Below are 26,552 nucleotides of genomic sequence, written 5' to 3'. Positions count from 1 at the left end.
CATGGGAGAAGTCTCCTGGTGCAGGCTCTGAGGAAAGAATGGTAAGGCTATCTTCTGAGCAAAGCCTTGTATAGGGGACATGCAGGGGATGAAGCTGGGAGCAAAAGGGGCATGTCAGTTGGTGGGTCTGCACAGATACAAGGCTGTGCTAAGACCCATAGTGCAGCCATAGGGATGCTGCTTAAGGACTGGGCTACACTAGAAAATTAGATCAGCAGAACTACGTCACTCAGGAGTGTGAAAAATTCACAAACCTGAATGGTGTAGTTAAGACAACCTATGTCCCCATGTAGACAGTGCTAAGCTGGTGGAAGAATTCCACCTCTCGTGGAAGTGGATTAGCTATGCTGATGGAAGAATCCCTCCCATTGGCGTAGGTAGTGTCTACACTGAAGCGCTACAGTGGTGCAGTTGTGCTGTTGTAATGTTTTAAGTGTAGACAAACCCTAAATTAAGCCAGTTACCCAGAACAGCCCAGGATTGGGAGGGCAAAAAAGATGTCTTAAAGCCACCTCAGGAAGTCATCTAGTCCAACACCCTGCTCAGAGCAGGACCAACCCCATCTAAATCATCGCATTGTCAAGCCGGGCCTTAAAAACCTCTAAGAATGGAGATTCCACCACCTTCCTAGGCAACCATTTCCAGTGCTTCACCACCCTCCTCGTGAAATAGTTTTTCCTAATATCCAATCTAGATCTCCCTCACTGCAACTTGAGACCATTACTCCTTGTTCTGTCATCTGCCACCACTGAGACCAGCCTAGCTCCATCCTCTTTGGAAACCCCCTTTCAGGTAGTTGAAGGCTGCTATCAAATCCTCCCCCTTCCCCCCACACTTCTCTTCTGCAGACTAAATAAGCCCAGTTCCCTCAGCCTCTCCTCATAAGTCATGTGCCCTAGCTCCCTAATCATTTTCATTGCCCTCTGCTGGACTCTCTCCAATTTGTCCACATCCTCTCTGTAGTGGGGGTCCCAAAACTGGACGCAGTACTCCAGATGTGGCCTCCCCAGTGCTGAATAGAGGGGAATAATCACTTCCCTCGATCTTCTGGCAATGCTCCTACTAATGCAGCCAAATATGCCATTAGCCTTCTTGGCTACAAGGGCACACTGTTGACTCATATCCAGTTTCTCATCCACTGTAATCCCCAGGTCCTTTTCTGCAGAACTGCCACTTAGCCAGTTGGTCCCCAGCCTGTAGCAGTGCATGGGATTCTTCCATCTTAAGTGCAGGACTCTGCACTTGTCCTTGTTGAACCTCATCAGATTTCTTTTGGCCCAATCCTCCAATTTGCCTAGGTCACTCTGGACCCTATCCTTATCCCTATCCTCCAGCATATCTACCTCTCCTCCCAGTTTAGTGTCATCCGCGAACTTGCTGAGGGTACACAATCCATCCCATCATCCAGATCATTTATGAAGATGTTGAGCATTAAAACTTGCGCAAAAGTCTGATCTCAGATGTATGTCTTATTAAAGGTGCTTATTTCCTACCTTTAGTACTTCAGTTATAGTATTATTTTCTATAGTAGTCTTGGTAATCAACTTCTAGTAACTGGAGCCATGTCATAGAACGAACCAGTGCTAATGCTGATAGAGCACATCATCCCTTTCAGCGGTTTCTGAAGGCAGTGCTGTACAGCCAAATGATTGCACAATGATTAGTAACAAACTGCAGAAAAAAGTGAAATCAGTGGCCCTTTTCACATTGTTTTGTGCATCTGTTTTATGTGGATTTTTTTGCTTCTACTCCTAGGTAATGTGAATAATCATTTCACTTTTTCACCAAGTGCTGGCTCCAACATCTCTCAGTTGATTCTTGCCTCTAGATTTGACTATGACAGTGGTTTGGATAGAATCTGGGACTACAGACTGCGCATCTATATAACAGATGACAATTTGCTGTCAAGTTCGAACAGAGCTACAGCCCTCATTGAAACTGGGACAGTGACATTAAGCATCAAAGTTATCCCAAACCCAACTACTACCATCACTACTACAGTAAGTTCACTGAAATTCTGAATCTTCAACTTAATTCTGTGGCTGTTGGATGGGGGATCTGTATGGGACAATTAAAACAACAGAGGGTAAGTGCACTCAAAAGAACACAAGAATTACTGTGGGCCCAATCCTACGCAAGGGTAATCATCTTTCACTTACAGTGAAGTCAGTGGGGGACAGGGAGCTCAGTGTCTTGCAGGATACAAACCCATAATGTTTATTTTTTATTTCATTTTCTACAACAAAAAAGGCATCTACCCAAAGGTCCAGGTACCCTGCCATCACCTAAGATCACAGCCAATACAAGAAAGCATCCCAAACAGCCTATCCCCTTGTCAAAATATCAAGCCATAATAAAATAATTGATTGAAAATACGCCATTCTGCAACATACTCTACACGCCATCCCCTCTAACCCTCTCTCCCTGAAAGCCTGATAAAACAGATGGGTCCTGCTTGAGCCGTGGAGCCTACCATGGGGAGACTGTTATAGAGAGTCTCAGATGCAGAGCATACAATTGAGAAGTTATAGACTTTGGCAGCTGCATTGATAAGGAGAGAGCAGAAGTTAACCTTTGCCTGGGATATTAACGTTTCTTCACGCATTTCTCAGAGACTGGTTTTTGGTTCCTAGCTATACACTGCTTTGGCTGACTCACACATCTATATGTTTCTCTAATGATGGAATACAGATTAATCTTTTTGTGTGTAAAGATCAAAAAAAGGTAGCACAAAACTAGCTTTCAATCAGCCAGAAGGGTTATTTCTCCATCACTTGGGTCACCCAAATATTACACCCAGTGACTGTCTACACCTCTAGCATATCCCACTCACCCTCATCCAATGTTTCTTCGGTTTCAAACACACAAAGTTGCAAAGAAATGTTAAGTGTGGGATGGAGCCTTTGGTCAATGCCCTACATATGCAGTGGGAGTTTAGCCACTGGGCTCATGGGGCCTAGGCCAATTGGGGGGCCCTGGCTTCCGCCACCTGGTGGGTGGGGTGGGGGAAGCCCCACCCAGCATCCCCAACCCCATCCCTAGCAGAAGCTACAGGATAGGGGAAGCCCACCCCCAGGTCCTCAGACTGCATCCCTGGTAGAAGCTGCGGGACAGGGGAAACCCCACAGCACCCCCCCTACACACTGACCTGTCCCTGGCAGAAGCCGCGGGGTGGGGGAAAACCCTGCAGTGCCCCACCCCCATCCCGGCAGAAGCCGGGGACAGGGGAAGTCCCCTCAGTACCCTGACCCCATCTCTGGGTGAGGCCACGGGACGGCAGGGGGAGCACCCGTGCCTGATCCCGCTCTCCGGCAGAAACACCGGGCGAGAGAAGCCCCAGTGCCTCACCCCTTTTCCCCCCCCCAGAAGTGTGGGAGGTGGTAGGGGAAGCCCCAGCATCCAGACCCCTACTGCGGTCCTGGGAGCTCTCACTCCCTGCTGCAGCCTGGGGCTGTGTCACAGGGACAGAGCTTCTCCTGCCTTGGGGCCGCCGTGGGGGCGGGACAGAAAAGAGCAAACAGGTTGTGGGACTGGCGGAATGGGGGGGGACTCTGGTGGAACAAGGATGTGGTCCCAGGGAAGGGGCAAAAAAGGGTGGGGCTGCAGACAGAAGGGGTGCATAGGGCCCCCCCCCCCACTTAGTCTGGCCCAGGGAAACCTTAATCCACCTTTGTATATATGGGATGGTCCATAGCTGAGCCACCTCAGGAAGAACTGTGGTTCAGAGTCACAATTTTTTCCCTGTCTCCATCACTTCTCTCAGAGGGAGGCAATTTGTGCCAGCACTTTACCAGATGCAGTTTGCTTCCGTCATCCTGCGCCATGTCAGCTCTACTGGCTGGTGTTTTGAAAAAGAGGGGTGTGCAGCCACGGGTCTTCCCCATTCTTCACCCCTCTCTGCCCCCCTGCTTGGTGGCATCAGCCCCTACTCTCCCCAGCGCACCTGAAGCAAGATGTGGGGAGGTTGCAGAGGGTGGACGAGGGATTGGAATCTTACATGCTGTGCCATTAGTAAACCCACAGATGAGCCAAGTAGACACAGGCCTGGATCAGAAACCCAGAATCTCACACATGGAATGTTTGAAATCACAAAAGCTTTGCTTTGAAAATGCCTGGATCCAAACTTCCTAACTGACTCCTATCTCTAGTAATATACAAAAATACCCTGTAGTGAATGAATTAAGATTTCCACACACCCCAAACCATAGAAATCAGATGTTAAACTGCCTACCGGTACTTAGTCTCTACCCCTTTCCCACAGCCACACACTTTACTATTACCACAAACTACCACACACCACAGATCACCTATCACAACCCCAATTCTGCTTCCCTCATGCTACTAGCCTCCCAACACCAGGTTACCCCTGCATCTTCTCTCCTGCATTCCACTTTCACTCAGTACTGTCAGCCTTCAGAGATCAAAAATCATGAGTCAGACCCTCCAAACTATGAGATTTTAAAAAGCAACAAATCAAGCTTTTCAGTCTGTCTTCTGACTTTTTAATACCCCTCTACTTCTCTGCCAATGGGTGTGTGATAATTTCAGGTGGAAAAGTCAATCTTTAATGCACCTCTCCCTGGCTGCTTAATGGACACTCCACTTATCCTCTTCTCTCTCCTAAGATAGGGAATAGATGGCAGTTTGCCTATTACTGTCTTGACTTTCTCCCCTCCTAGTAAACTTTGATACAAGTTTAATCATTCACATATGGGATAGGGGCTGTGAGGAGCAGCAGAGACACTGTCTCTTGTCCAGCCCCCTGAACCATGCAGTGGAAGCCATTTTGCTCCTGGGCATTGCTTCAATCTAACTGAAAACAGTGGAATGTGGCAGCTAACTTTATTAAGGGCAGTCTCACTTTTCCATACAGATAGACTGTATGAAAATGGTGGCCATCTTGCTGGTTTCAGTCTCATTAACACTAATAGGAGATGACGACCGTGTTGAATAAGGGAAAATTCATGAGTTGGTGCCTTTCATCATGTTTTCATGAGACAGGCAAAAAAACCCGCTCCAAAAATCACTTGAGTCACAACAGAAATCAGAGTAGCAGCCGTGTTAGTCTGTATTCGCAAAAAGAAAAGGAGTACTTGTGGCACCTTAGAGACTAACAAATTTATTAGAGCATAAGCTTTCGTGAGCTACAGCTCACTTCATCGGATGCATCCATCTGATAAAGTGAGCTGTAGCTCACGAAAGCTTATGCTCTAATAAATTTGTTAGTCTCTAAGGTGCCACAAGTACTCCTTTTCTTTTTACAACAGAAATCATGAGAGTTGAACTACCTCACCTGCTCCTAACACTATTAGTTGTGTCCATTTGGGGTAGTAGTTTGGTGGTCAATTAGATGGCCTTGCTGTGGCTCAGCTGTACTCGGAGGCTGCCCGGAGACTAGGCAGGTGCACCTGCAAATCCTCATTCCCAATAAGTATCCTAGGAAGATGATCATCCTAAATGAGGGCAGCCTGTGGTCTCAGTCCCATCAAGAATAGTGGGAGATGGTGGCCATTTTGAAAGAGGGTAATTGCTCCCCTACTGTTCCTCACATGTTCTTGTTAACTGCTGGAAATGGCCCACCTTGATTATTGCTACAAAAGGTTCCCCGCTCCCCCGCTCTCCTGCTGGCAATAGCTCACCTTACCTGATCTCTCGTGTTACAGTCTATATAGTAACACCCATTGTTTCATATTCTCTGTGTATATAAAATCTCCCCACTGTATTTTCCACTACATGCATCCGATGAAGTGAGCTGTAGCTCATGAAAGCTTATGTTCAAATAAAATTTGTTAGTCTCTAAGGTGCCACAAGTACTCCTGTTCTTTTTGTGGATACAGACTAACACGGCTGCTACTCTGAAACCTTTGAAGATTTTGTGTGCCCAACCCTGCTGGCTGATAAGCTTTATGATGAAGAATAATGGGAAAAGATTACCTTTAATTGTAAATGTTTTCTTCCATAACTACACATTGTACCAGATCTACTCAAGAATCATGTATCTTCCAGTTTTCATGTGGGTACTCAACATTATTTTAAAGATATCAGTCAACAAGGAATAGCCAGAAACCCTGATGAATTTAATGCAAAGACCAATTAAAAATTTAATGAAAACTATATAGAAAACTCAAAGGCAATGAAAATGAATAGTGTAAAATTTCACATGGAAAGGACTCTGCAGTAGAGAAAAAACAATAATTTATGCTCCATGTTATGCCTGTTTCAAAATACAACCTTAACAATGGATCTGTTAACTCCTTAATAATGGGCCAAATCAAAACTCTGTTTCTGAATACCTCTCATTTCGGGGGGGACCTCCGATATAGCTCACAACTTTGTATTTAGGCTTTTTTCTAGAGCCAAGGAATGTCACATGAGAATTTGGGGTTTCACTTATTTTTAATATAATGTATTGTAATAATATTACTACTACATTGGCATTGAACTGCATACAATGGTAGTGCTTTAAAACTTTCCAGTTTTGCCTTAGATAACTAGAAACTATTACCTCAACACTTAGCAGTATTTCCTGTACTTCCATATACTAAGATAGTGAGGTAGAAACTTATAGTTGTCTAAGGGTATATCTTCACTGCAATCGGGAGATAGGATTGCAGCATGGGTAATCATACCTAAGCTAGCTTTGATCTAGCTAGATCAAACCTAGCTCAAGTAACAATCTCAGTGGAGGTGGCAGCAGTCCAAGATGGTACCACCCCGCCCAGGACTCTGGGTACATATTTAAATGGCTAGGGGCTGTGCCACCATCCCTGCTGCTGCAGCCACACTGATATTGTTACTCAAATGCTCTAATAAATTTGTTAGTCTCTAAGGTGCCACAAGTACTCCTTTTCTTTTTATTGTTACTCAAGCTAGCTTCAAGGTTAGCTAGTATATGCCTACACATGCTGCAGTCACACCTCCTGAGTGCAGTGTAGACATACTCTAAGGCAATCCAAAGTTTTTAAACACACGCATGCATGTTTTAATATAAAATACAGGAGCACAATCAGAAACATACTTTCTACACTAGCTGTCAGCAAAATTCAGTTTGCAGCATTTAAGAACCTTTTCTATTTTTTTTTTTTCCAAAGCCTGCCATTACGATTCTGATCAGAACAGAAAATGTTTATTCTGAATCAGCTTGGTATGTGCCGTTCCTTATTTCTGTTGGCAGCATGCTACTGCTTGGATACCTATCCTTCCTGCTGGCAAAATATATCCGTACCTACTGTCCACCGAAACCCAAAGCAAATAAAAGACCACTGTAAGTAATCAAAAAAAAAAAAAAAAAAAAGAACAAACACTAGTTTCCTTGAGAAATAGTGAGATTTTTGTTATTACTATTGAGAAATACCCACTAGTTATAAAGACAACATGAAACTCTGAGAGTTAATGGAATTTATACTTTGAATATTTTAGAGCAATATGTCATTTGCTGTAATAAGCATTACTAGTTGTTGGAATAAGATGTTGATTCTTTAAAGAGATGAGAGTCAACTCAAAATGACATAGAAACTCTTGGTGGATTTACTGATACTTCAGCAAATGCTTTAGCTGAACATCACTAGCAGAAATAATAATTGTAATTACTAAATATTTATTGTTATCACCAGAAGTCCCAATCAGGATCATGGCCCAATTGTGCTCAGATCTTTCAGAATGAGAGAGAACTGAGGCTACGTTTTAGTCATGGGTACTTTTAGTAAAAGTCATGGTCAGGTCATAGGCAGTAAACAAAAATTCATGGCCCGTGACCTGTCTATGACTTGTACTATTACCCAAAACTAAAACTTGGGCTGGGGCCTGTGGGTGCTTGGGGTGGGGGTGGAGGGGCAGTCTGGGGGTGCTGCAGGTGCTGGCCTGGGACCTGTACTGGTGCTGGGGGAGAGGGGCGCGGGTGCTGGCATGCAGCCTGGGTCCCATGCTGGTGCTGGGGGCGGGGGGGGGGTGGGTTTGGCAGTTGGCAGGGCTGGTAGGCTCCCTACCTTGCTCCCCGTGTTCCTGCAGCTCCTAGAGGCCAGGATGGCTCCGCGCACTACCCCTGCCGAGCTTTGGATCTGCAGCTCCCATTGGCCGGGAACCGCAACCAATGGGAACTGCGGGGGTAGTGCCTGCAAGCAGGGACAGTGCGCAGAGCCCCCTGGCCCTTCCGCCTTGGTCAGGAGTTGCAGGGTCATCCCGGCCGCTTCCGGGGAGCCTCCCCCACCAGGTAAGCACCTCCCCACATCCCAATTTCCTGCCCCAGCCCTGAGCCCCCTCCCACACTACTGCTGCTGCTGGCCCAGGGGTTGCTCAGTAGCTTCTCAGACAGCCGCATCGGCTGCTGCAAAAGTCACGAAGGTCATGGAAAGTCACGGAGTACATGACTTCCATGACCGACACGCAGCCTTAGAGAGAACATATGAACTGCAAGATATTGTTACTATTTAGAGGTGTATGCAAGGAGTTTAGCAATTTGTGGTAGAAATGACAAATGGATAAAGTGGCATGTAATATGATTATTATTTATTAATTAGTGACAATGATTCGTCGAGACTCATGATCTCCTGTTAAAAAGCAATCTTGATATTTTCAAGTCACATTTTAAACCTTTCAAATATTTTAAAAGATATTAGCTCAGCCCTAGAATTGGATGGGGAGTATAATTTTGGGGGGTTGTATAACTCCACCGTGCTGTTACTGATAAGATTAAAAAAAAATATATATACAGCCATTCTTTTGGGAGTCACAAAAACAATATTCAGGGCTTTTTTACTGCTTCTGGTAGCTCAATAGCAGTAGTTAATAATGCTGAGGTTCAGCAGAACAAACATGCCCAAACTAAACAAACTGAAAAATGTCAAACACAAGAAAATATCCTGTTTGCCAAATGAAAAAAGAACAGATTTCTTAGGGCTAGAACTGGAATATGATATTTTTGTAGGCATAGGTATTGAATATTTTACTCTATTGATGACTTTATATTTTTATTATAGGAAAACCACACCAGGTATGTATCCTTTTTTAATGCTTTTATTACTTCTTAAGAACAAGCACGCCACTTATTAAGGTACATCTCCACTAGCACCTATGGGTGTAATTCCCAGCTCCTGTACACATATGCTAGCTCTCATCTGAGTTAGCATGCTAAAAGTAGAACTGTAGCTGTAGTAACATGGACAATGGCAGCAGTGGCATGGGCTTGCTGTGCTGGGAGTGTATTCCCGGGGATCAGCTGGGTTTGTACTCAGCCCTGAGAGCTTGTGGTGCTACTGCTGTTGCCCATGCTATCTTGGCTATGCAACTATTTTTAGCATGCTAGTTCAGATGAAAGCTAGCACTAGTATGTGTACGCAAGCTGGGAATCACACCCCGAGCTTGTAGGGTAGACGTAGCCTTAGTCAGAGAAATTTGTAATTCCATTTTCAGATAAATAATCCATGTACTGACCTATGTATTGAGCTCAATACAGGGATAACTGGGTAAAATTATATGGCCTGTGCCAATACAAGTCACAATAGATGGTCTAATGGTCCCTTCTGGTCTTAAAAAAAAAAAAAATCTATGAAAATGTTGAGTAAAGAACAAGCCTGGTGTAGCCTAGTGCTGTGGCATGGTGGGGCAGGAATTTATTAACTATTTTCCAACTAGCCTTACTAGCACTGTACGTTAGTTCAATCTCCAAAGTACAGTTTGAGCTGACTCAGCAACAACCAGCTTTTGGACATTGCACACACAACTGGGCCGTCCCAATTTGGAAGCCATGATTCTCACCTATAACAAGTTTCAGAGTAGCAGCCGTGTTAGTCTGTATCCGCAAAAAGAAAAGGAGGACTTGTGGCACTTTAGAGACTAAAATTTATTTGAGCATAAGCTTTCGTGAGCTACAGCTCACTTCATCGGATGCAAAATTTGTTAGTCTGTAAGGTGCCACAAGTCCTCCTTTTCTTTTTACCTATAACAAGTGATTTTGGGTGCATGGTTTGAGACACTTAGAGGTGCCTGGTTTTTCAGAGGCTGGATGCCTGGTACTTTCTGAAAAATTGGGTCCCTTCAAGTTGCCTCAAGTTGAGCACCCAAAAGTTGAGGCGGTAGGGGGGAAAGGAAGATGGTTTGAAGTAATTGTTCAGGCTCAGACCCATCTGTAGTAATTATACATTTTAGGCCATCACATACCAACCACCAGAGCCTGTTGGTGGCTGGAGGTGTTGTTTGAAGGGAGATTAAAAAAAGCCTCAAAGTAGGGAACAAAAATGGAAATGCAGAAATATAGAGGCAGCATGCACCCTTGAAATTGGGCAGCATCCATGGATCTGTGCTATAGAGAAGCCCAGTCTCCCTGCTATTGGCGCGGACTGTGTGCGCGCTCCAGGGCTCGAGCGCCCACAGAAAGAAAAAAAAAAAGTGGGTGCTGAGTGCTCGCTGACAGCTCCCCTATCAGTGCCTCCCCCTTCTCCCAGCACCTCTTGCCTGCTGGCAGCCCTGCCAATAAGCACCTCCCCCTCCTGCCCACCATGGATCAGCTGTTCTGCGGCATGCAGGAGGCGCTGGGGTGGGGGGAGAGAAGGCGCTGATTGGCGGGGCATGCTCGGGGGAGCACCCCCCAGGCATGTTAGAAAGTTGGCGCCTATGCTCCCTACTAACTCAGAATGAGTAAAAATGGGGGTTGGGTGGGGGAAAGAGATTGCAAATATCCAATCCATTTTTCAAATCAGAATGTTGCTTGATTGGGTTTGCAACACTTTCTTGTTTTGGCTTCCATGAACTTGCAAGTGCATAAGCTTTACAAGTGAAAATACTAATGAAAGCTACATTTTAGTTCAAATATTCCCCACAGATAAAATTTACTCTCCAGTAGAGGGCCAGTGCAAGGACTTTGGAGCAGCTGAATCCTCAGAATATGGCTTGAGTGGAAGGTCAATTGTGCATAGCCCTAGTGCTGTCTGTCTGCACAGAGGAGAATTTCATCCCCAAAGCAAATTATTCACTGTTCCAAAATTATTCACACTTTTGAATAAAGAATACATGTCAAATTCTAAATCTGTTAAAAAAAACAAACAATCAAGGTAAAGTAAAATTCATTGAGGAAAATTATTTGTGGCAAATTATTCACCTCTACTTCTAGGGCAAGATTATCAAGTGTGATTAGCAATTTTGGGTGCCCAACCTGAAATATCTCAAAGGGCTCTGATTTTCAGAAAGTTCTGATCACCTGTCCTGTGAAAGTCAGGCTGTTTTAAAGGTGTCTCAAACTCACTAGTCACTTTTGAAAATCTTGGCCTTAATGTCTGCTTATCACAATCAAAAAAATTCTGATTTCTTAGAATGTACATTTTATTTCCTGTAGAAAAGAAGAAAGTTAAGAAAGAAGAGGTTTGGGTAAGTACTGGTTTCAGAGTAGCAGCCGTGTTAGTCTGTATTCGCAAAAAATAAAAAGGAGTACTTGAGGCACCTTAGAGATTAACAAATTTATTTGAGCATAAGCTTTCGTGAGCTACAGCTCACTTCATCGTACTGTACTGTACTGTACTGTAAGTCACAAACTAAAGTAAGTGTTTGGCCCATACCAGTCCTAAAGTATGTTCGCAGAACTTGTGGAACTTTTGTATGATGCCAATGATGGAGATTGCAAGATAGAATTCTTGGCATAGTTTGTTTCTGCCACTATACATGTTTTCTACAAACCCACTATTTGAAAAATATTGAATAGTGCTATTTTTTAATTGTAGACATATCCTAGAGGTTTTTTCATATATACAGACGGAAAATTGGAAGTCATCACTAGAAATACTAATGGGAATTTTAGCAAATGGATCAATGATGCCATATTAGATTCTAGTCCCACAGATCTTATCAGCCAATGAGAATCTGGTCTAAACAAAGACTGTAGGATTATTATTAATATAACAGTAACACTCAGATTCCAGCTCAGACTGACACTTTGTTGTGCTAGATGCTGTACATATACAAGTGACAATCCCATCCCTAAAGAGTTTACAACCTAAAGAGAAGACAGGCAAAGAGTAGGAAGGGATACAGAGAGAAGTGATTTGCCCAGGATCACATAGTAGGTCAATGGTAGAGATGGGAATGGGTGCAGGTCCTGACTCCCAGTCTGGTGCCCAGTCTACTAAGCATGAAGCTCCTTATCCACCAACAGTGTGCTGAGTGTTTTATAGAGGAGGGGTGAAATCCAGGCTTGATTAAAGTCAATGGCAAAACTCCAATTGACTTCAGTGGGGCCAGGATTTCACCCATATCCCTGCCTGAAAGGATTTACAAGTCAGACAGACAAACAAAATACAGTGAGTAACAGGATTCAGTGGGAAGCAGAGTGACTGAATGGTGACACTTAACAGGATTTGTTAGGTCTGTGATTTGTTTGTGGGGCTTTAGGGTAAGGATTTTCAACCATCTAGCTTGTTACCTTCCTACCTGAGGAAAGGATTATGGTGAAAGGCATTCTGATTTATGGAGGGATTGGATGAGGAGATGGAAATGGGGTGAACCCAGGTCAGGGTTTTTATTTAGTGACTTTGGAAAAACAAAAACAATGTGTGATATTAAACACTGAGAAAGCAGGCACTGAAAATAAGGAATCTTGAGCTATTTAGGCTACACAATGCTGTCATTAGGGCTGGTCGAAAAATTTCCATCAAAGTTGCTTTAGAAGGGAAAATTGGTTTTTCAACTAAAGCAAACACGGTTCATGAAAAGTTTTGTTTCCGTGATATATTTTGACTTTTCATTAAAACAAAACAAACAAAAACACCCAAACATCAAAATGTTTTTGGCCAAAACCTGAAAATGGTCTATTCAGAAATCCCACTGTGGTGCCTCATGGGAGTTGTAGTTCAGGTGCATCATCCCCCCATTCACCTCTATGGACTGGACTCCCCAGACAGACTACATTTTCCATCCTCCTATAATCAGACCCAAGAGAGGTGGAGTCACGAGGGTCAGAAAGGAGATTATTATCCAAAGGCCAAGCAGAAGGAGAACAACAAAAGGCCTATTTCTCCATTCAAACCAATTTTACATGGTGTAACTTCATTGACTTCAACAGTGTTACTCCTGACCAGCAGCAGTGTAACTGAGAAGAGACTCGGATTCTAAATTTTTTAGTTCTGATATGATGCAGCAAAATGACGTGATTAATTCCAGGTAATAGAGACTTGCGTACTTCTAACATGACATTTGGAGTCATTTAGAAGGTCAGACCCTATTAATTCGCCTTTAAACATTTGGTAGCAACACCCTAAGTCACAATGGCTTTTGCTGTCAGTTCTGATTAAACTCACCCTAATGCAACATGCGGGTCATATAAATCTGCTTCAATCCATGTAGGTAAAAACGTCCAAGTCCTCCTTTAATTATTTCACAGGTTTGATTTCACATTGTGTGTCTCTTCATAGGAAATGACCAAGATAAACACTGTCTTTGATGGAAAAGCCACAGATCCAGGTAAGGAAAAATTAAAAGTGAATTTAAATGTTTGGCTTGAAATAAACTGGATTGGTTACCTTGTAGCAGCCCCACAACCTATTGTGTACAAATATATGACATGTCCTTTCTTTAGGCTTTCCTGACTACCTTAGCTCTAAAGCAACAAGGTGGGTGAGGTAATAGCTTTTATTGGACCAACTTCTGTTGGTGAGAGACACAAGCTTTCAAGCTACACAGAGCTCTTCCTCTTCCCAAGTAGCTCGAAAGCTTCTCTCTCTCTCACAAACAGAAGTTGGTCCAATAAAAGATATTACTTCACCCATCTTGTCTTTGTAATATCTTGGGACTGATACGGCTCTGTGAACAATGTCTACAAACATTATATCTAAACGTGACGAATACAAAGCTGTTTGGGCTCAGGCTCTAGCTACAGAGTTCAGAAGATCTGAAAAGCACTACAGGGGGATGACATTTGTGCTATGCCATGACTTAAACGTTATGCTGCAGTACAACGTTGCAGGGGCAGCAGAGATGTGTGTGCACACTAGGAGTGCATTCCTGCAGCCTGGAAGAGGTTGGGGGCTGTGTTGGCAGGTGTGTGCAGGTTGAGAATGAAAACTGCCATGCACACTGGGATTATTCCCAGAGCGAGTGCTCTTTGGGATGAATGAGTACATCCTGGGGACAGTGCCACAACATCCCACCTGCCAGACTCGAATTCATAAGTCCTTAGTTCAGCAGACTCAAGAGGAGCTGGAAATTCCACTGGTGCAATAATTAAACCTTGCATGAAAGCCCTGCTGGAGCATATGTAAACATCCACATTTTCAGGCTGTAACCTCAGCACCTTTTGTGCTGGTAGCTACATATAGGGCTATTAGACATTCCCTGTTCTTTTCTATTCTAAAGTGCCTAATCTGTAAGTAGCCAAATCATGTGAGGAGAGATCCAATTTTATCTTTAATTGCCCAAATTTCACTAATGTGTTAAGATCCATTAATCCTGATACAATACTAAGTATAGCATAGAACCTCCACTTCTCTCGCCAATCCTTAAAAGACTTTTTGTCTCACAGTACCTGGTAAAAATAATGTTTAATTAATTATAGGCACTGCCGCTAGTTCCCCTTGTCCACTTAACAGGTAAGGAGTAATTTAGACAATAAGGTAATTACAATGGACACCAGGAAATTTCTCTACATATCCATGGAGAGTAAATGAGCTGAAGTAGTGGATGCCTGTTTCCAGTGTACAAAGGAAGAGTCACTACTAAAGTCTACTTTCTAACAAAGCACTATTGCACAGTGCACTAAAGTACCAAAGATTTGTGACTGCAGGACCTGTAACTATGAGTTCCCCCCGGCATGTAAACAGAGAGAACACATCGTCCCATTATCTTTCACTGAAGTATAGAGCATCTGTCAGGGGGAAAGCATTCTAGGCAAATTAAAAGTCAATGAATAGGCCAGATCTTTGGGGATACCAGATCTCTAAGCCTGGGGTGAACTTAGACCAACTAACCTGAGTTTAAAGGTGTTAAACGATGTCTACAATAGATGCCATGTGGTGTTTCAAATTGTTTGTTCAAATAGTTAGCTACTTCGAGGTAGCACACCTATCGCACACAGAATCTTTCCTAGTCTAGACAAGAGTGTGTTTTAGGGCTGGTCTACACTAGATCGTTATACCAGGATATCTACATCAGTTAGGGGGGTGGGGGGTTTTGGTTTTTGTTTTTTTTAAACCAATAAACTACTACAACCTCTAGTGTTGACACAGCTATATCCTTATAAAGGTACCTAATAGTGGTATAGCTTACTCATCTTAATGAGCCAGGATAATCATTTTGACACCTCTATAACTGCATCCACAGTAGGGGAGTTTTGCTGCTTTACTATACTGGTATAGTTAAAATAGAAAATCTAGAACTTAGATGAAGAAGTTGGGCTTGCCAAACTGACCAGAGTTTCCAGAGCTTTTGATGAGATTTACTCCTTTTCAACTGACACACTGAGGGGAACTTCCTTCCATTAGTCTGCTTAAAGGAGAAATAGTTTAACTGTTTGTGTTTTCCCCCCTACCCAGTCACTGGCAAAATGTATGAATACAATTCAAAATCTGGGGCCCGAAGATGGAAAGATACAAAGGAGACAGTTGAACCAGGAATAAAGGATCCGGTTGCACAGGTAATTTCAATTTCCAGAAAATAGCAGTGAAGAGAAAGAGAACGGGGACTCCAAGAAAGCAAGAAGCTGGACCAAATGGCAGGGAGCTGGCAGCAGAGAACAACATGGCAACAAAGCCCTCAGAAAGGAAGGCAGAAACTTCTAGCCAGGATAGCCTGAAATTATAGAAGCCAAAAGATGGAGCTGGGGGCAGGGGATCATCCTCACCAGTCAGGTGACCAGGCCACACACCCAAGATATACCCTCAATTACAGCCAAAACCAGCCTTAAAGAATGTGGTGTGAAGCTTTTGGGAGCCATCCCAACTGTGTGCTCCATGAGAAAACCGTCACCCTGGCATTACAACATTAACAGATTCCACAGACAAGAGGGGCTTGTGCTTCTTACTCAACACCTTTCTTAATGTGAGGGATGTGGTAAATGGACAGTACCATGTAAATTGCACCCAAATGTAGGGCCAGGTTGTCCTTGCCCCTGTGTGGGTGCATGAACTTGGGGGAAAGAGGAAAGGGTACAAATGAGCTTCCCCATTCCCCTTTGTGTCACTCCACATAGCCCCAAACCATAAATGCATTCCTCATGCTCCCCACAACACAAAGACTGTTGGCTAATGTAGCTAGAAGCATGAGCTATCCCACAAAGAGAGGGCAGGAGGTGAGCCCCTGGCCACAGAAGGGATACATACTACATCTCCATAAGAAGCATAGCAGCTGGCACATTGTATATATGTATGTATGTATATATGTGTGTGCGCGTGCGCGCACGCGCTCTCTCTCTCTGTCCAGAAAGTGTCGTGCGTCCATTCTGCCTCAACATGGGCCAGTGCCTGAAAGGCAGAATTGCACCCTTTGGTTGCATTAAAATAATGGGGGGATATAAATATGAACAGGGGGTTTCACAAGTTTTTATGAATTAGAATGGAAAAAACTGTATGGCTTGATCTGAACTTTGCTCTACCATAAGGAATTCCCAAACCTCTTCTCTACTGGAGATGCCCCTCTTGTGACTGCATGTTTGGAGTCATTGAGCACATCAGAACTGATTAATTCTCCTCTGAACATTTGGTAGCAACACCCTAAGCCACAATGGCTTTTGTTGTCAGTTCTGATTAAACTCCCCCTAATGCAACATGCAGGTCATATAAAAATGTCCAAGTCACAGCTTCTCCTCCTTCTTTAATTATTTCACAGGTTTGATTTCACATTGTGTGTCTTTTCATAGGAAATGACCAAGATAAACCCTGTCTTTGATGGAGAAGCCAGAGACCCAGGTAAAGAAAAATTATAAGTGCATTTAAATCTTTGGCTTGAAATAAGGTAACCAATCCAGTTTAACTCTGGTTAGATATTTGCATTACATATTTAAGGCTTGTTGTTTCCAAGGAGAATGGGAGTTACATTTCAAGTCAATGTTGATAAATGCATAGTAATGCTCATTGGAAAAGATAAACCCAACTATACATATAAAATGATGGGGTCTAAATTAGCTGTTACCACTCAAGAAAGAGATCTTGACATCATTTTGAGTAGTTTCCTGAAAACATCCGCTCAATGTGCAGCAATAATCAATAAAGCAAACACACAATGTTAGGAGCCATTAATAAGGGATACATAAGAAGACAGAAAATATCATAATGCTTCCATGTAAAGCTACGGCCCACCCACACCTTGAAAACTGTATTCAGTTCTGGTCGCCCCATTGCAAAAAAGATATATTGGAATTGGAAAATAAAAATGATTAGGGGAATGGAACAGCTTCCATATGAGGAGAGATTAATAAGACTGGGACTTTTCAATTTGGAAAAGAGACGAATCAGGGGCAATATGATAGAGATCTATAAAATCATGCAAGGTGTGGAGAATGTGAATAAGTGCTATTACTTCTTTACCTAAAACACAAGAACAAAGGGTCACACAGTGAAATTAACAGGCAGCAAACACAGAGAAACCTACAGGTCAGGCTGCCTCTCAGAAAACAGTAGTACAGACAAGAAGAGTGAAAGAATAGAGTCAAAAGCTGTAGTACTGATATTCTGCCTAAACGAGTGGCCATTGTGAGATCTATACCTTAATGCATAGAAAGGCTGGAAAAATGTGCACCAATTGGAGAAAGTCCAGAGGAGGCAACGAAAATGTTTAATGGCCTAGAAAACATGACCTATGAGGGAAGATTGAAAAACCGGGATTTGTTTAGTCTGGAGAAGAGAAGACTGAGGGGGGACATGATAAAAGTCTTCAAGTATCTAAAAGGTTGCTATAAAAAGGAGTATAATAAATTGTTCTCCTTATCCACTGAGACACAACAAGAAGCAATGGGCTTAAATTGCAGAAAGGGAGATTTAGGTTGGACATTAGGAAAAAATTCCTAATTGTCAGGATAGTTAAGCATTGGAACAAATTACCTAGGAAGGTTATGGAATCTCCACCTGTGACATACCAGGTACAATCCAGACTAATTAGCAGCTGTGTCACTCCTGCCCTGCAATCTTGGTTGCCTTACAATGCCTTGCTGAAGTAGCTCCCACCTGGGCCACTCACAAACAGCCTTCCAGCATGCAAGCCACACAGAGGGGCTACATGTAACTGAAGCCTGAAGACACACATGGGTTACACTCTGGCTCTTCCCAGCTTTGGTTATACTTCAGGGTGCCCCCAATACACTCCCAGTCTTAGGATTCCCCCCAGAAATGTATGTCCTATATTGCCCATCCCTCTCCTGGACAATAAAAGTTAATTGCATATTATTCCTTTTAAAGAAATAAACTTATTCATCTTGTCACCCCAAATGGAGTTTACCAGACACTTCAATTTAAAATACACTGAATTAGATAAAATAATAAAACAAGTTTATTAACTACAAAAGATTTTAAAAAGAACAGGAGTACTTGTGGCACCTTAGAGACTAACAAATTTATTTGAGCATAAGCTTTTGTGAGCTACAGCTCACTTCATCGGATGCATAGAATGGAACATATAGTAAGAAGATTTTATATACATATACACACACACACACACACACATATATAATGTGTGTGTGTATATATACATATATATATATATATATACACACACATACACACACACATATACATATACATACACACACATACACACATACATATATAATGTGTGTGTATATATATATATATATATATATACACACACACACACACACACATACACATACACACACACACACACACACACACACACACACACACACACACACAATGAAAAAGTGGAGTAAGAGGCTAATTAATTAAGATGAGCTATTATCAGCAGGAGAAAAAAAAACTTTTGCAGTGATAATCAAGATACAAGGCACAAAAGTCAAAAATAATAATGATAAAATGCCACTGGTGCGTAACTTAAACTATGTTAAGTTCTTACCACATGCTTTCAGCAGTCTTGCTGACCAAACTTCTTAGGTCAGGATCCCTTTTTCCAGTGCCCAAAGAATGTTTCCTATATCACTTCAGTGCCATGAATGCGATGGGCAGGAAGAGAGAGGGGGTGCGTTGGGGTGTTTGTCCCTCCTTTTTATAGCTTCAGTCCCTTTCTGGAAAAACATTTCCAGCTGGGAACCAGGTTTAGGAAGATGAAGAAGCTATACCACTATTAGGCACCTTTATGTGGGTATAGCTGTGTCCACACTAGAGGTTGTAGTAGTTTATTGGTTTAAAAAAAACAAAAACAAAAAACCCCCACCCCCCTAGCTGATGTAGATATCCTGGTATAACGATCTAGTGTAGACCAGCCCTAAAACACACTCTTGTCTAGACTAGGAAAGATTCTGTGTGCGATAGGTGTGCTACCTCGAAGTAGCTAATATTTGAACAAACAATTTGAAACACCACATGGCATCTATTGTAGACATCGTTTAACACCTTTAAACTCAGGTTAGTTGGTCTAAGTTCACCCCAGGCTTAGAGATCTGGTATCCCCAAAGATCTGGCCTATTCATTGACTTTTAATTTGCCTAGAATGCTTTCCCCCTGACAGATGCTCTATACTTCAGTGAAAGATAATGGGACGATGTGTTCTCTCTGTTTACATGCCGGGGGGAACTCATAGTTACAGGTCCTGCAGTCACAAATCTTTGGTACTTTAGTGCACTGTGCAATAGTGCTTTGTTAGAAAGTAGACTTTAGTAGTGACTCTTCCTTTGTACACTGGAAACAGGCATCCACTACTTCAGCTCATTTACTCTCCATGGATATGTAGAGAAATTTCCTGGTGTCCATTGTAATTACCTTATTGTCTAAATTACTCCTTACTTGTTAAGTGGACATGGGACCAGGGGAACTAGGGACTATAACTACACCTCCATAACTGCATCCACAGTAGGGCAGTTTAGCTGCTTTCCTATACCAGTATAGTTAAAATAGCAAATCTAGGACTTAGATGAAGAAGTTGGGCTTGCTAAACTGCCTGGAGCTTCCTGGCCTTTTGGTGAGATTTACTCCTTGTTAACTGACACACTGAGGGGAACTTCCTTCCATTAGTCTGCTTAAAGGAGAAATAGTTTAACTGTTTGTGTTTTCCCCCCTACCCAGTCACTGGCAAAATGTATGAATACAATTCAAAATCTGGGGCCCGAAGGTGGAAAGATACGAAGGAGACAGTTGAACCAGGAATAAAGGATCCGGTTGCACAGGTAATTTCAACTGCCCCAGCAAACAGCAGTGAAGGGAAAGACAGAATGGGGACTCCGAGCAAGCAAGAAGCTAGCCCAAATGGCAGAGAGCTGGCAGCAAAGAACAACATGGCAACAAAGCCCTCAGAAAGGAAGGCAGAAACTTCTAGCCAGGATAGCCTGAAATTACAGAAGCCAAAAGATGGAGCTGGGGGCACGGGATCATCCTCACCAGGCAGATCACCAGTCCCCTCTCCCAAAATATACCCTCAGTTACAGCCAAAGCCAGCCTTAAAGAATGTGGTGTGAAGCTTTTGGGAGCCATCCCAACTGTGTGCTCCATGGGAAAAACCTTCACCACGGCAGTACAACATTAACAGATTCCACAGACAAGAAGGGCTTGTGCTTCTTACTCAACACCTTTCTTAGTGTGAGGGATGTGGTAAATGGACAGTACTATGTCAATTGCACCCAAATGTAGGGCCAGGTTGTCCCTGCGCCTGCCTGGGTGCATGAACTTGGGGGAAGAGGAAAGGGTACAATGAGCTTCCCCATTCCCCTATGTGTCACTCCACATAGGCCCAAACCATAAACGCAATCCTCATGCTCCCCATAACACAAAGACTGTTGGCTAATGCAGTTGGAAGCACGAATTACCCTAAAAAGGATGGGCAAGAGGTGAGGCCACGGCCACAGAAGGGATACATACTACACATCCTTAGGACATGTAGCAGCTGACACACTGTGTATGTATATGTGTGTGCACGCATGCGCGTGTATGTAACCCACACACATCCTGGGTGTGGTGTTTTGTCCCATCTAGTGACACTAAGACCACTTAGTGAGAGGTTAATGATTTAAAAATGCTAGAAAAAGCACAAAGTGAAGCTCACACACACACACACACACACACACACACACACACAAACAAACCCCGCAAACAAACAACGCAAGGAAACTGAACAAGTTTGTTTCATTGTCCAAACTGAGTGAGCGGCTAAAAGAAAATTATTATCATGAAAAAAGAAATGTAAGTTTAAATAGTCTAGTATTTTATTGGTAACAGAAGTGCTTTTCACACATGATTTTTATCTGTACTCTGTCTTTTATGACTTAGAAATTAATATGTTTTGAAAATATTTTTGCATGGAAAAATCCTTAGCTTCTTTTGTTGTATTAGGTCCTCCTGTTAAAGTTCATAGTTTATTTTGCTTTTGTAACTTTATTATTGTTCAATTTCATCATGTTCTGTGCTTTTTGTATTTTGCAAAATCATGCTGAATATACCCAGAAGAAAAAATGATTTCACAATGTATGTTACAATATAACTGGTCTAGTGTGATAATGTATGAAGTTTATGCTGTGCACAATACTGAAACAGGGAAAAAAGTGTTACTTCATTGCAAGGAATTGCTAGTTTGCAAACAAAAATATTTATGAATGAATTATTTTTCAGAAATCCTCTGCTCTTGAGTACAATGGGAATGATGTGATCAGCTCAATTGCAGCAGAAAATGTTTGGGATTAAGTTAGGTGAGGCTCTTAAATTCTAATTTTATTTTATCTTAACTTTTCCGATGTGTCAGTCTGTACCATGTTAAAGGGAGACGATCCTTATTTCCAGATACAAATCTGGAAACAGCAGTCTGATTTTCCAGGACTGATGGGGAAAGCACACGAGACTTGATTCCATTCCCTTGCAGTGGAAGACCTATGACAACTTCATTGGTTGGGTTCCTACTAATTGTAAGGCTGTTCCTTGTGGTGTTGCATTAGCACGCTGTTTCTGAGGGCTTGGGAGGGGTTTGACTCATGAACTATTTTATTAGGAAACACCAACTGCAATTGGAAAAGAAGAAAGCAGGGAAAAGTTCAGTCATGACAACATTTCACTTAGCAATTAGAAGCCTAATTTATCTTTAACAACACAATGCTAGAAATAGGAAAGAGTGATTCACTGCCTTTGCACAGTCTGGGCATGTTACCAGTTACTGTGTCTGTGCTGGTTGTTATAGTGTTGCTTGACCCTTGAGCACCAACATTACTAGTCACCTATTCAGAGCTCCAGCCCACTATTGTTTGTAGTGGTTTCATGTAAATAAAATACATCCCATTTCTGCACGAGCTGTAATAAGTGTAATAAGAAGTGCTGCAGTAACTAGTACTGGCATTGTAACTCTTATCTTTTTATCAGCATGGTTCAGAGATACCCACAGGTACACCTGTCACTGATAAAGAAACTTCATTTCTGTGTGTGATGAAAATTTTGAATTGCATTATACTTATTATAAGAAGAGAGCCTGCATTTTTCAGTTTGCCCTGATTGGCATTCCTATGGTGCTCCTCACTATAGTTTCTGAAGGTCCCGCACATCACCCTTGAAAGGTAGGGAATCATTATCCCTCTTTTACAGATGGAGAAACTGGGGCACAAATAGCTTCTAGCATCACTCAGAAAGCCTGTGGCAAAGCTGGGGGTAAAAATCAGCTCTCCTGGTGCCTAGTCCTGTGCCTGAACCACATGACTCCTCCATTCTAGGGAGAAAATTGTGGAACATTATGCTTGCAACAGCAATATGGATGACACCCAGCTCTGTCTTGCTCACCTCCCCCACTAATAGAACCATCACCCTAGGCAATGAGCTACTTGATCAGGAACTGAATGAAAAGCAGCAGACTGAAATTTGGCTCAATGAGACAGAATTGTGTTGGTGGAAGCCATAAAAGTTTTGAAGGTTTAGTCACCAAAACAGCAGCTCCCCCTTTTTAGAGATTCCCCAAATAGTCAAAGGTTGGGGTTCTGCTTGACCCTCCACTGCTACTGGAAACTACAAGCTCTGGCTCCCAGGACTCCTCCTTCCATTTGAGGTTGGCTTGAGGTTTGGCCCCATACTGCTGGGCTGAGACTTGGGCACAGCAGAAAGCATGCCTTTGTGAGTCCCATGCAGCTCACTGTACTTGGGAACAAGTGAACTGACCATAATGCTCCAACTGCTCTAGAACACAGCATCCTTAGCCACCATAGTTACTAAATATACCTCATCCCAGTACTCTGCTCACTACACTGGCTCCACACGGAACACTCCATATACACTTCAACTTGGTCCTCCTCTTTAAGGACTTCCATGACCATGAACCAAGCTACATAAAAATGCCTCTTGCTCAGGAACCCCAAGTTCCTTCAGGAGCTAAGTTTCACCAGGACTATGAAAGGGTCAACCTCATGCCAAGGGGATAGAGTTTTTTCTAGCAGCTGGCCCAGTGCTATGGAACTCCCTCCCTGCTGGGAGGAGTTGAGAATGACTATGGGTCTCCCCACTTTCAGGGAAAAAAATGGAAAATCCACTTCTTTAGCCTATCTTTGCCACAACAACAGTTTTAAAGCTAAGACAGTAGAATGAAGAGAAGAGGTATACACCTTAATAATAATACAATATACTATGTAATAAAGCTTCTAGCCATATTTTGGGGAGGAGGAAGACATCTAGTTTACATTTTGGACTAATCCTTGCATTTGTTCTATTTGGGAGGCATTCAGATATTACAGAGCCAACAACTGGAAGCTAAAGCTAGACAAACAAACTTGGATTAAAGTGCAAGTTTTTAACAGTGACGTTAATTAATGATTGGAGCAATTTCCTTCAGGATGTAACGGATTTTTCAATCACTCAAAGTCTTTAAATCAGGAGTGTTTGTCTCTTTCTAGAAGATATACTCTAGCTCAACCACAATTTGTGGGAATTACTGGGTGAAATTCTATGGCCTGTGCTATGCAGGATGTCAATTTAGATTATTGTAATTGCCACTTTTTTCCTTACACATTTATTAATATACACAGCAATGGATATGGTATAAGAGGGTGGAGGAAAGATTCTAGCACAATTTATTTCTGACAGATACCATTGATTGCAGCTACAAGACGTTATAGTGAGAAGAAGTGGTATCTAATGGCTAGAATAGCAGGGAATGGGAGTCAGAGCTCCTGACCAGTGATTTGCTGTGATCATGCACAAGGTCTGATCCAACACTCACTGAAGTCAATAGGAGTCTTGCTATTTATTACAATAATTTTGCACTGGGCTTCAAGTCATTGTGCCTCTATTTCCTGATCTCCAAGATAAGTATGGTGATATCTTACAGGAATATTGTGTGGTTTAATTCATGTTGCTGAAGTGCTTTGAGAACTGTGGTTTAAACTTGTTATACAAGTTGCAAATGTTGTTCTAATAAGAGCACAAATCAGGATTTACAGTTTGCTTGTGGTCATATTAGCAGATTTTTGGGGTCTTTTCTCTTGAGGAAAAAAAAGTTTTATAACCCATAAATACATAGCTTTCATGGTTAATGCAACTACTATTTAAAATACAAACATGATAAATCTCAGCTTGCTGCTGGCCAAATAACTATAGTTATCAAGGAATGCAAAAATGCCTTTACTGTATTTGTCCATGGTCTGTTTGAAATGTGTCTGGCCATAGTAGTCTACTCAGAAGTGACCTTTTGGACCTCATAGCTAGTGTTATTTATTTGCTGATCTAATTAAAAAAAAAAAAAAAGAGCACATTAACTATCTTTCCCAATTGCCAAGTACTCCTAGCTGGAGTACTGTGTACAATTCTGGGCACCACAATTTAGAAAGGATGTGGACAAATTGGAGACAGTCCAGAGGGGAGCAACAAAAATGCTAAAAAGTCTAGAAAGCCTCACCTATGAAGAAAGGTTGAAAAAATTGGGCATGTTTCATCTTGAGAAAAGAAGATTGAGGGGAAACCTGATAACAATCTTTCAGTATCTTAAGGGCTGTTATAAAGAGGACAGGGATCGATTGTTCTCCTAGTCCACTGAAGATAGGACAAGAAGTAATGGGCTTAATTGCAGCTACGGAGATTTAGGTTAGATATTAGGAAGAACTTTCTAACTATAAGGCTAGTTAAACTTTGCAATAGGCTTCCAAGGGAAGTTGTGAAATCCCTGTCACTGGAAACTTTTAAAAACAAGTTGGAAAAACACCTGTTAGGGATGGTCTGGGTTTACTTGGTCCTGCAAAAGCACAGGGGAGTGGTCTTGGTGACTTCTTGAGGTCCCTTCAGCCCTACATGTTTATGATTCTATGATTTATTCAGCAATAGTCATTCTGTTTCTATGTCTGCAATTTTAAATGTCCTCTTAAGAACAAATATGTAGCTCTCTTACCAAAAAGCAGATTCATTAGCGTTCATTAGATTCTTATGAGTGGCAGAATACAGAGTCAGTGCTGCCTTGGGAGTAGAGCACAGGCCTGGCTATCAGGCTTATTGATGTTACTGTAGGATTGTTGGGCAAATCATTTTAACCTCATTGTAGCTCAGCTTGCCCTTCCATAAAATGATCAGGGGCCCTACTTCATAGAAGGAAGTCCACATTTGAAAAGCATGATGGCCTGGCTCCACAAAGGGACGTAGGCATGGCAACGCTCAGCATCTAGAAAGTCACAGGAACACCATCCCCAAAGGCTGAATTAAGTGCCTAGGCTCCCTATTTAGGAGAGCGAGGTACCTATGAATGTGATCCACAAAAGCCAGCATGCTAAGTGGGGAGCTGCCTAAACTCGACAATGGGAGATGCCAACCAGAGGGATGTGTCATAAGTTCTGTCCTTTCTGAGATTGGAGCCAAAGTCAAGGCTTCAGGGAGGTGCATATCTCTGCTTAGTGATCCACAGCCAGGATGCCCCCTCCTGGACTCAGTAAGCTAAGTCATTTCTTGTGAGTAGGAACCCACCTTATAAACTTTAGCTTAGCAGAGGACTTAGCTGGCATACGCGAGACCCAGGTTCAAGAACAGGGATCTCCCACCTCTCAGAGGGTTGCTCTCACCACTGAGCTATAAAATAGTCTGATGTGGGGTTCCATCACCCATCTGGGACGCTCCAGCCAATGGCCACTACTCATATGCTTCTTCCACTGTTAATTGACCCAGTGAACATTGGTGTTTAAAAATCAGACCGGACTCCCAAATTAAATTACTGGAATCAAGAGAGGCTGATCTTTGACAACATATTCTTGTCAAGGCTGTACTCCACTTGAAGAGTTTTGTTTATTTCCCCAATACCTTTCAGTGGACTATAGCTGGAGATAATCAAATGGTTGCTAAGACCATGTTTACACTAGGAACACTTTACTGGTGTACTAGACTGGCACAGTGCTTCTACTGTGGATGTGCTTTGTACCAGCAGAGCAAAATCACCCCCATGAGAGAAACAGGTTGTACCGGTAAATGTGCAGTTTCTACGCTAAGGGCATTTGCTCATCCATCTGTCAATCAGAGATC

The 26,552-nt window shown here is 42.6% G+C and overlaps 1 protein-coding gene across 2 annotated transcripts in view; it reads left to right on the top strand.

Annotated features, from left to right (window-relative positions):
* The window catches only part of CDHR3 (cadherin related family member 3), a 72,680-nt gene extending 51,574 nt beyond the window's left edge, over positions 1-21,106 (top strand). Inside the window, exons 14-21 of one of the 2 annotated variants that reach the window (XM_038373993.2) lie at positions 1,756-2,000; positions 7,092-7,264; positions 8,976-8,989; positions 11,327-11,358; positions 13,395-13,443; positions 15,510-15,610; positions 16,832-16,880; positions 20,166-21,106. In XM_038373993.2, the coding sequence (XP_038229921.1) occupies positions 1,756-2,000; positions 7,092-7,264; positions 8,976-8,989; positions 11,327-11,358; positions 13,395-13,443; positions 15,510-15,610; positions 16,832-16,880; positions 20,166-20,554 (1,052 nt within the window). In that variant the 3' untranslated portion in view covers positions 20,555-21,106. The remainder of the gene's footprint in view (positions 1-1,755; positions 2,001-7,091; positions 7,265-8,975; positions 8,990-11,326; positions 11,359-13,394; positions 13,444-15,509; positions 15,611-16,831; positions 16,881-20,165) is intronic. The other variant, XM_043497159.1, reaches the window with a different exon arrangement.
* Positions 21,107-26,552: the final 5,446 nt, after the last annotated feature.

Source organism: Dermochelys coriacea, chromosome 1, assembly GCF_009764565.3.
Source record: "Dermochelys coriacea isolate rDerCor1 chromosome 1, rDerCor1.pri.v4, whole genome shotgun sequence".
NCBI classification, from domain to species: Eukaryota; Metazoa; Chordata; order Testudines; family Dermochelyidae; genus Dermochelys; species Dermochelys coriacea.
This window is presented reverse-complemented; position numbering and strand designations above follow the sequence as displayed.